The 11,321-nt window shown below is 38.3% G+C and overlaps 1 protein-coding gene across 1 annotated transcript in view; it reads right to left on the bottom strand.

Moving 5' to 3' along the window:
- LRTM3 (leucine rich repeat transmembrane protein 3) overlaps nucleotides 1–10,718 on the bottom strand; it is a 39,806-nt gene extending 29,088 nt beyond the window's left edge. The window contains exons 1-3 of the mRNA XM_089304846.1: nucleotides 10,641–10,718; nucleotides 10,487–10,520; nucleotides 10,351–10,393 (exon numbers count right to left, since the gene is read on the bottom strand). Coding sequence (XP_089160972.1) covers nucleotides 10,351–10,393; nucleotides 10,487–10,520; nucleotides 10,641–10,718 — 155 coding nt within the window. The remainder of the gene's footprint in view (nucleotides 1–10,350; nucleotides 10,394–10,486; nucleotides 10,521–10,640) is intronic.
- Nucleotides 10,719–11,321: the final 603 nt, after the last annotated feature.

Raw genomic sequence — 11,321 nt, 5'->3', positions numbered from 1 at the left:
CTCCCATGTGGGTGACAGGGACTCAACTACTTGAGCCATCATCTGCTGCCTCCCAGGGTCTCCATGCACAGGAAGTTGGAATCAGAAGCCGGGTGGGAAACCGAACCTATGCACTCCAATGCGGCATGTGGGCATCCTAACAGCTAGGCCAAATGCCGGCCCCACAATGATGAACTTTATGTCAGTTTGGGCCATGATGCCCAGAAATGCAGCCAACCATTATCTGGTATGTTTCTGTGAAGATGCTTTTGGATGAAATTAATATTTAAATCAATTAGCTCTGAGTAAAGCAGATTACTTTCCATAATTTGAGTGGGTCTCACCTAGTTAGTTAAAGGTCTAAATAAAACAAAAGTGTGACCATGCCAGAGTAAGGAAATTCTGCCAACAGATAGCTTTTGGATTTAAAATGCACATTTTGGACTTGCTAATCACTATAACTGTATGAGCTAATTCTTTAAAATCTCACTCACTCACTCACTCAATATTTCTTTCACTCAATGATTCTGTTTCTTTGGGAAAATCTAGTATACCCAGAAACTTGTTAGAAATTAAATGCAAATTCTCAGGCCACACCCTAACTCCATTAAATCAGAAGCTCTGCGGGTAGGACCCAGAAATTTAAGAGTTCTTTAAAACATTATTTATTTGGAAGGCTGGCATTGTGGCTCAGAGGATTACACCTATTACTGGCTTCCCTTGATGGAGTACCAGTTGGGAGTCCTTGCTGCTCTGTTTCTGAAGATGGCTCAAGTGCTTGGGACCCTGTCAACCACATGGGAGAACTGGATGGAGTTTCTGGCTTTAGCATGGTCCAGAACTGGCCATTGAGGCCATTTGGGGGTGAAACAGTGAATGGAAGATCTCTCTCTCTCTCTCTCATTCTGCTTTTCAAATAAATAAGATAAATATCTTAAAAATTATTTATTTTCATCTTATATGAAAGGCAGAGTAACAGGAAAAGACAGAGTGACAAAGAGATAGAGAGAGACAAAGATCTTCCATTTGCTGGTTGACTCCCCAAATGTCTTTAACACCCAGGGCTGGAGCAGGCCAAAACCAGGAGCCCCAAACTCTATTCAGGTCTCCCATGTTGGGGGCAGAGACCCAAATTCTTGAGCCGTCATGTGCTCTCACAGGACACATTAGCAAAAAACTGGATTAGAAGTGGAGAAGCTGGATTTCAACCAAGAGTTACTCAGATATGGGACTAAGTATCCCAAGCAACACTGTAACCACTGTACTACTCATATGCCAGATGGACCCTGATGCATGATAAGTTTTGAGAATCACTCTTTTTATGGAAGGGATTTTCCAAAATAAAACATTGAAACTCATGTAAACTAGGCAGCTTACTAGCTATCTGTGATAATACAGATTATCTCATACTTTCCTGGAAGTGTGATCTTACATATAAATAACCCTCAGTCAAACACAGTAGTGAAGGTAGTATATGAAATCATCATGATCTAGCCAACCTTGTGTTAAATAAAGACATATTGCAAATCTCCTTAATTTGGATTTGTCTAATTAGAATCTGGAGTGGAGCCAGTGCTGTAGCATAGCGGGTAAAGCCGCTGCCTGCAGTGCCAGCATTTCCTATAGGTGCCAGTTCGAGTCCTGGCTGCTTCACTTCCGACCCCATTCTCTGCTATCGCCTGGGTGAGCAGACAATGCACCTGCATGGGAGACTCAGGATAAGTTCCCAGCTCCTGACTTCAGATCGGCACAGTTCCAGCTACTGTGGCCAACGGGGGAGTGAACCAGAAGAATGGAAGTCCTCTCTCTCTCTATCTCTGTCTCTCCTTCTCTATCTGTGTAACTGTGACTTTCAAATAAATAAATAAATCTTAAAAAAAAGAATATGGGGTATTTTTGAATATACTATGGTTACATTTTTATAGACAACAAAATATTAGGTGAATAAAATTTGCCAGTTTCCAACTTCTCTTGTGAGAGTATTCATTAGCCTTTAAAATAGTCTGTGTCAGAGCCACTAGGCAAAAAAATAAATAAATAAATAAATAAATCAAGGGGATGGGAAAAGAAGAAGTCACATTATCCCTGTTTGCAGATGACATGATCCTATATATGTAGAGAGAGGAACCAAAAGACTCTATTAAGAGACTATTGGACCTCATAAGAGAGTTGGTAAAGTTGCAGGATACAAAATCAACACACAAAAATCAATAGCATTTGAATACACAGGCAATGCTATAAGTGATACCTCGAATAGCTAAAGCAATCTTGTACAACAAAAACAAAGCTGGAGGCATCACAATACCAAATTTCAGGACATACTGCAGGGCAGTTGTTATCAAAACAGCATGGTACTGGTACAGAAACAGATGGATAGACCAATGGAACAGAATTGAAACACCAGAAATAAATCCAAACATCTACAGCCAACTCATATTTGATCAAGGATCCAAAACCAATCCCTGGAGTAAGGACAGTCTATTCAATAAATGGTGCTGGGAAAATTGGATTTCCACGTGCAGAAGCATGAAGCAAGAACCCTACCTTTCACCTTACACAAAAATCCACTCCACATGGATTGAAGACTTAAATCTACGACCCGACACCATCAAATTATTAGAGAACATTGGATAAACCCTGCAAGATATAGGTACCAGAAAAGACTTCTTGGAAAAGACCCTGGAAGCACAGGCAGTCAAAGCAAAAATTAATATTTGGGATTGCATCAAATTGAGAAGTTTCTGTACTTCAAAAGAAACAGTCAGGAAAGTCAAGAGGCAACCGACAGAATGGGAAAAAATATTTGCAAACTGGCTGATAACCAGAATCTACAAAGAGATCAAGAAACTCCACAACATCAAAACAAACAACCCACTTAAGAGATGGGCCAAGGACCTCAACAGACATTTTTCAAAAGAGGAAATCCAAAGGGCCAACAGACACATGAAAAAATGTTCAAGATCACTAGCAATCAGGGAAATGCAAATCAAAACCACAATGAAGTTTCACCTCACCCCGGTTAGAATGGCTCACATTCAGAAATCTACCAACAATAGATGCTGGAGAGGATGTGGGGGAAAAGGGACACTAACCCACTGTTGGTGGGAATGCAAACTGATTAAGCCACTATGGAAGTCAGTCTGGAGATTCCTCGGAAACCTGAAGATAACCCTACCATACAACCCAGTCATCCCACTCCCTGGAATTTACCCAAAGGAATTGGCAAACAAAAAAGCTGTCTGCACATTAATATTTATTGCAGCTCAATTCACAATAGCTAAGACCTGGAACCAACCCAAATGCCCATCAACAGTAGACTGGATAAAGAAATTATGGGACATGTACTCTATAGAATACTATACAGCAGTCAAAAACAATGAAATCCGGTCATTTGCAACAAAATGCAGGAATCTGGAAAACATCATGCTGAGTGAATTAAGCCAGTCCCAAAGGGACAAATATCATATGTTCTCCCTGATCGGCGACAACTAACTGAGCACCAAAGGGGAAACCTGTTGAAGTGAAATGGACACTATGAGAAACAGTGACTTGATCAGCTCTTGTCCTGACTGCTGATGTACAATTTAACACTTTATCCCTTTTAGCATTTTTTTTTGTTCTAGTACTATTGGTTGAACTCTGTAATGAACACACAATTATTCTTAGGTGTTTAAATTTAACTGAAAAGTGATCCCTGTTAAATATAAGAGTGGGAATAAGAGAGGGAGGTGATGTACAGTTTGAGACATGCTCAATCAGACTTGCCCCAAATGGTGGAGTTAGAAATGTGCCAGGGGATTCCAATACAATCCCATCAAGGTTGCATGTACCAATACCATCTCACTAGTCCAAGTGATCAATTTCAGTTCACAATTGATCACACTGATAGGTCTAAGAGTCAAAGGGATCACACAAACAAGACTAGTGTCTGCCAATACTAACTGATAGAAAACAAAAGGGAGAGAACAATCCAATATGGAAAGTGGGATACACAGCAGACTCATTGAATGGCAGATGTCCTAAACAGCACTCTGGCCTCAGAATCAGCCCCTAAGGCATTCGGATCTGGCTGAAGAGCCCATGAGAGTATTTTAGGCATGGAAAGCCAAGACACTCTGGCAAAAAACAAACAAACAAACAACAAACCCTAAATGAAAGATCTCTGTGAGTGAGATCCCAGTGGAAAGAATGGGGCCATCAAAGAAGGAGGTACCTTTCTCTGAAGGGAGGAGAGAACTTCTACTTTGACTATGACCCTGTCTGAATAAGATCAAAGTCGGTGAACTCAAAAGGCTTCCATAGCCTTGGCAACTCATGACTAGAGCCTAGGGAGATTACTGACACCATAAACAAGAGTGTCAAATTGTTAAGTCAACAACAGGAGTCACTGTGCACTTACTTCTCATGTGGGATCTGTCTTTAGTGTGTTGTCCAATGTGAAGTAATGCTATAACTAGTACTGAAACAGTATTTTACACTTTGTGTTTCTGTGTGGGTGCAAACTGATGAAATCTTTACTTAATATGTACTGAATCGATCTTCTGTATATAAAGATAATTGAAAATGAATCTTCATGTGAATGGAATGGGAGAGGGAGTGGGAGATGGGAGGGGTGCGAGTGGGAGGGAAGTTATGGTGGGGGAAGCCATTGTAATTCATAAACTGTACTTTGGAAATTTATATTTACTAAATAAAAGTTAAAAAAAGAAAGAACTTGTCAAAGAAGTACCATTCAAAATAACTACAAACATTTTAAATACCTTGAGATAAATATAATCAAGGATGTGAAAAATCTCTAGAATGAAAAATTATAAAACATTAAGGAAAGAAATAGAACACACACACAAACATGGAAAAAGCTTCCATGTTTGTGGATTGGAATAATTCACATCAAAAAATGTCCATATTACCTAAAGCAATTTACAGATTCAGTGCTATCCTAATCAAAATACCAAAGACATTCTTCTCAGATCTAGAAAAAAAGATCCTAAAATCCATACAGAAACAAAAGAAACTCTGACTAGCTAAAGCAATATTAAACAATAAAAGCAAAGCCAGAGGCATCACAATACTAGATTTTAAGGCATACTACAGGGCAGTTATAACCAAAGCAGTCTGGAACTGGCACAAAAACAGACACATGGACCAGTGGAACAGAACAGAAATTCCAGAAAACAATCCACACATTTACAAACAACTAATCTTTGACTTCAAGCTGAAATCACTCCCTAGATAAAGGAAAGTCTTTTCAACAAATGGTGTTGGGAAAATTAGATCTTTGCATTCAGAAATATGAAACAAAACCCCTACCTTACACCTCTACAAAATGGATCAATGGATCAAGATGCTAAACCTAACACTTGTAACCATCAAATTACTACAAGAAAACATAGGGAAGCACAGAAGTCATCGAATAGGCAAAGATTTCTTTGATAAGACCTCAGAAGCACAGGCAATAAAAGCAAAAACCAGACAAATGGGATTACATCAGAAGCTTCTGAACTATGGTCTTCCTACTTTTTACTTGTTGAATATTATGGTTAGTGGTGAACTAAGCCTGTGATAATACAGTGGACTGAAATTATGTTTTTTGCAAAAATTATTAAAAAGGAAGAAAGGAGGAAGATTGAGAGAGGGGTAGAACGATTAACTTCTTAGAACTATACTTTGGCCAGCGCCACGGCTCAATAGGCTAATCCTCCACCTAGCGGCGCCAGCACACCGGGTTCTAGTCCTGGTCGGGGCGCCGGATTCTGTCCCGGTTGCCCCTCTTCCATTCCAGGCCAGCTCTCTGCTGTGGCCCGGAAAGGCAGTGGAGGATGGCCCAAGTGCTAGGGCCCTGCACCCCATGGGAGACCATTAGAAGCACTTGGCTCCTGCCATTGGATCAGCGCGGTGTGCCAGCCGCGGCGGCCATTGGAGGGTGAACCAACGGCAAAAGGAAGACCTTTCTCTCTGTCTCTCTCTCTCAGTATCCACTCTGCCTGTCAAAAAACAACAACAACAAAAACAAAACAAAACAAAAACAAAACAAAACAAAAAAACAAACAAAAAACTATACTTTTGAAATACATGAAATCTGCTCTATTTATATTAATAAAAATTTAAAAAGAAGCTTCTTCACAGCAAACACTAAATAAACTGAAAAGAGGCAACCAACAGAATGGGAGAAAACATTTGCAAACTATGCATTTGATAAAGGATTAACATCCAGAATATATGAGGAGCTCAAGAAACTCAATAACAACAAAACAAATAATCCAGTTAAGAAGTAGGCAAAGGACATGGACAAGCACTTTTCAAAGAATGAAATACAAATGGCCAGCAGACGCATGAAAAGATGCTCAGGATCACTAGCCATCAGGAAAATGCAAATAAAAACCACAATGAGGTTTCACCTCATTCCAGTTAGAATGGCTACCATCTAAAAATCAAAAAACAGCAAATGCTACCCACAATGTTGAGAAAAATGTACCCTAATATACTATTGATGGGAATGTAAACTAGTACAACCATTGTGGAAGACAGTATGGAGATTCTGAACATAGATCTATCATATGACCCAGTCATTCCACTCCTAGGAATTTATCCAAAGGAAATGAAATCAGTACATGAGAGTTATCTGTACCCTAAAGTTTATAGCAGCTCAATTTCCAGTATCTAAAATAACGAATCAACCCAGACGGCTGGATGAATTTATCCAGATGACTGGATAAAAAAATGTGGCTTACATGTACATGATAGAATACTACTCAGCTATAAAAAGGAATGAAATCCTATCTTTCCCAACAAAATGGATGCAGCTGGAGACCATATGCTAGTGAAATAAGCCAGACCCCAAAAGACAAATATCATGTATTTTCTCTGATTTGTGGTAGCTAACATATAGAGTACAAAAAAACCCTGAATGGTGGCCTGCATTATGACATAGCTCATTAAGCTGCTGCTGCCTGCAATGCTGGCATCCCATGTGGGTATCAGTTCGAGTCCTGGCTACTCCATGTCCCTTCCAGATCCCTGCTAATGGTGTGAGAAAAGCAGCAGAGGTTGCTTGGGCTCCTACACCCATGTGGGAGACCCAGGAGAAAAGCTCCTGGCTTCTGGCTTCGGCTGGCCAAACCATGGCCATTGTGACCATTTGGGAAGTGAATCAGCAAATCTCTCTCTCTCTTTCTGTCTATCTCTTTCTCCCTCTCTGCTCCTCCCCTTATCTCTCTATAACTCTGCATTTCAAATAAATAAAATAATCTTTTAAAAAATCCACAAACTTGAATGCATAAAAGTGAAAATGACATCCTTGATTATTGTTTATAGCCCTTGTCTATATTTATGTGGAACAGTGGTCTTTCCATTTTTTACTTGTTGAAAACTATATTTAATTGAGCATTAAACCTGTGATTATAAAATAAATTGAACATATATTACCATAAAAATTAAAAGAAAAAAAGGAAGGAAGAAGAGAGGGAAGGAGAAGAGGGAAGTTTCATTAAGTTCTTAGAATTGTGTGTATGAAATACATGAAATCCATTCTCCTTATAATAAAAAAATTATAGGCAGTGTCTGGGCTGAATTGTGTTTGCCTGAAATTCATATCTGGAATTCCTAACCCCCAGGACCTCAGAAATGTGACCATATTTGGACAAAGGGACTTTAAAATGGGTATTAAAGGTTAAATGAGGTCATATGAGTGGGCCCTATTCTATACAACTGTATTGGAAGATAAGGCCTTCAAAGGGTGATTAAGTTAAACTGATAGCTTTAGGATGGAGGTTCCTTTCCAATATGATTAATGCCTTCTAAGAAAAAGAGATGCGCACAAAGAGACATCAGGGACATGCACATACTAAGAAAAGGCCATGTGAGCACACAGTTAGAAAGTGGCCATCTGCAAGTCAAGGAAGGAGGACTCAGGAGAAACCAAACCTGCTGGCACCTTACTCCTGGACTTTGATTCTCCAGAACTATGAGAAAACAAACTTCTGTTGTTTACGCCATTCAGTCTGTGGTCCTGTGCTATGATGGCCGGTTCAAATTAACACACACTGTGTACACATTTTTTTATTGTCTATGAAGAAAATAAAAAATGGAATGGCATTGCTTTGGGACACTTAAAATGAAGTCAAGAGGCTATGTTAAATCAGGTCTCAGACATGTCCACAGCTCAACTGTTGAACTAGGCTGCTTGAAAGTACCTGGGTGCACATTTACCCTTGATGTGTGCAAACTAGAATTCACTAGCTTTTATTAACCATTTGTAAAAGCCTTCTGTGTCTCCTAAATAACTACAGATTGAGTCAACATCTCATCCCTTTTTTACAAAATGGATTGACTCTTTGTTCGTACCAATAATTTCTGGCAAGCCAACGCTATAGCTACCACCACTTTGCAATTTTAAGCTTAAATTAGCCACCACTTTGTAAAATCTTATAGCATTTTCCAGGCTGCTGGAGTCTGTGTTTTCCCAAGTTGCAATCCTATTATCTCCAAACAAATGTAATCTTTGTTCTTGACTAGGCTGATTCTAGTCTTGGTTAATATTATCTAGCCTTTACTTTGGTAAATCTTTGGTAGCAAGTCTTGTCCTTACAACTGAGACAAAATTTGGGGTAGCAATAATAATCATGTGTATTCCCCAACACCCTATTCTACCTCAGATGATTCGGATTAGTCTAATACAGTAATTCCATTTCCAAGAGATTAGGTTAGGAATGGATGTGATCTAATTCTAGCATAAGGAAACTGGTACAGACCATTCCTTCCAGTTTAATGTAACATCAAGTTTTCTTTGCTCACTGAAATTCTTCCTGGCTAACACGGTTCTCTTATATTTCATGTCACCTACTAATATATATAATTTATTTATTCTGTCATTATTTATTACAAACCTCCCTTCCCAAACACAAGGCAGAGATATTTGTTTTATTCACTGGTATATCCCAAGGACCTGGAACCATGCTGGGCATAGAGTAGGCACTCAGTAAATATTTGCTGAATTATCATATCCACTTCTGGGTTTCTGATTGCTAAGCTTCATCTTCCAACAAGCTCACCCAGACAAAAACTCAACCCTTTACTCAACTTCAGGGAGGAAAGAAAATTTCTCATACAAGGGCAGGTATTTGGCCTGATAATTAACACACTCATGTCCTCTATATCTGGAGTACTGGGGTTCAATATCTGGTGTTCTTGAATCCAGCTTCCTGCTAATGTGGGCCTTAGAAGACAATGGTTTAAACAAGAGTGTCAATTTGTTAAGTCAACAACAGGAATCACTGTGCACTTACTCCTCATGTAGGATCTTTGTCCTTAGTGCGCTGTACATTGAGATTTAATGCTATAACGAGTACTCAAACAGTACATTTCACTTTGTGTTTCTATGGGGGTGCAAATGATTGAAATCTTTACTTAATGTATACTAAACTGATCTTCTGTAAAAAAAAAAAAAAAAAAAAAAAGAAGAAATTATCAATTCCCAACTTGACTCTCACTGGGATTAAACATGACAGTAGGTCTGATCTGATTTCATCATCATTTAAAAAATCATCTATTATTTTTCACTTTATGTTTCTGTGTGGGAGCAAACTGTTGAAATCTTTACTTAATGTATACTAAACTGATCTTCTGTATATCAAGAGAATCGAAAATGAATCTTGATGTGAATGGAAGGGGAGAGGGAGTGAGAAAGGGGAGGGTTGCGGGTGGGAGGGACGGTATGGGGGGGAAGCCATTGTAATCCATAAGCTGTACTTTGGAAATTTATATTCATTAAATAAAAGTTTAAAAAAAAAAAGAAGACAATGGTTAATGACTCAAGTAATTGGATTCTTGCCACTCATGTGGGAAACCTGGATTGAATGCCCAGCTTCCACCTTTGGTCCAGCCTACCCTGACCGGCCATTGTGGGCAAATGATGGGAGCTCTTTTTGTCTTTCTTCTTATCAAATATCTCTTCGCTCATTAAAGTTATTTTATTTTTATTTTTATTTGGGAGTTCTTTCTGTCTTTCTCCTTTTCAAATAAATAAAAATAAAATAATTTTAAATCAGTCAAATACAAACACTCATGAATGGGGTTGAGTTTAGTGAAGTTTGGAGGCAGAAATAGAAGGGAGTTGATTACAGCAAGGCAAACAGCTCCTTCTTAAATACCAGGCATGTTGCCCTATTTGTGAAATATCCTTTGGCCTCTCCATACCAGGGAAGTGAGACTGGCCTCTAAGACTTTAAAAAGAACTACACATGCTCCTAGATTGCTGTGAACAGCTGTGGACTACTGTACATACAGGAAATCATTCTCTGAAATTCAAAAGCAATGCATTTTTTAAAAGAACACAATGAAATATTTCATTTAATTCCAAAATATATCACTTACCTTTCTTCTGAAGATGGATGAATAACTGGATGGTTCCTTAGAGCTAAATGAGAAAAAGTCACAGTATCAATGGAAGATCAGGCTGAACAAGTCTTAAATGAAAACATGAAATTATATATATATATATATTATTTACCATGTTTCATGTGCCTTAGGCTACTGTCTTCATTCTATTTCAAGAGAGAAAACAAAACATTAGAGAAGTAATCCAAATATCAAAGTTCAGAAATTTTACAAATAATTCTCAGGTAAGATTTTGAAAAATAGGGAAGTCAACCATTTCTGCGTACCTTCTTGGTGTAAGAACTACCTTTTTCTGGAAGTGCAGTCTTCTTCTGAACGTATGCATGAATTTTTACAAATATCATCTCAAAAATGATTACTAAGAAAATTATAAAGATGATTGTCATCCAGTAATTTTGAAAAACCCAGGATTCTAGAAGTTCCCATAATGTCAAAAATGTATTATCTTCCAATACATCCCTCACTGCTTTTTTAAAGAAATAATATGGCTTTGACATTTTAATGTAATATATGAACTAGATTGGTGTCTCATTCAGAAGTCCTCTATACAGGACATCCCAAACACAAAAAGTTGGTGTGTGTATCTCATCACCACATGCAATGCTCTGCCAGAAAGCTTCCAGTGCCGCTCAGTGTCTTACCAAGTGCAGAAGTGAAGGCCATGAGCCTAAGTGACTGACATACATGTCATAGTGGCTATTTACCTGAGCTCACATCAACTTTCTTTAGCAATAATGGAAGCTCATTGGTGAGACATGTATAGTAATAAGTTTCAAAAATTAAAATAATTATCCTCCATTAATTTCATATAAAACAATATAATTCTATACATAATCCTTTAGCATAGTCAGATTATCACTGCTGAATAACTCAAGAAACATAGAGTAACTTTGAAATGGTACAAAACCTTTGATAGGATAATTTCTATTACCATCAGCAATCACATA

The sequence above is a fragment of the Oryctolagus cuniculus genome, chromosome 9, assembly GCF_051225735.1.
Source record: "Oryctolagus cuniculus isolate XC-2025 breed Fujian yellow rabbit chromosome 9, ASM5122573v1, whole genome shotgun sequence".
Taxonomy (NCBI): domain Eukaryota; kingdom Metazoa; phylum Chordata; class Mammalia; order Lagomorpha; family Leporidae; genus Oryctolagus; species Oryctolagus cuniculus.
The sequence above is the reverse complement of the archived record's forward strand: the minus strand, read 5'-3'. Positions and strand labels throughout refer to the sequence as shown.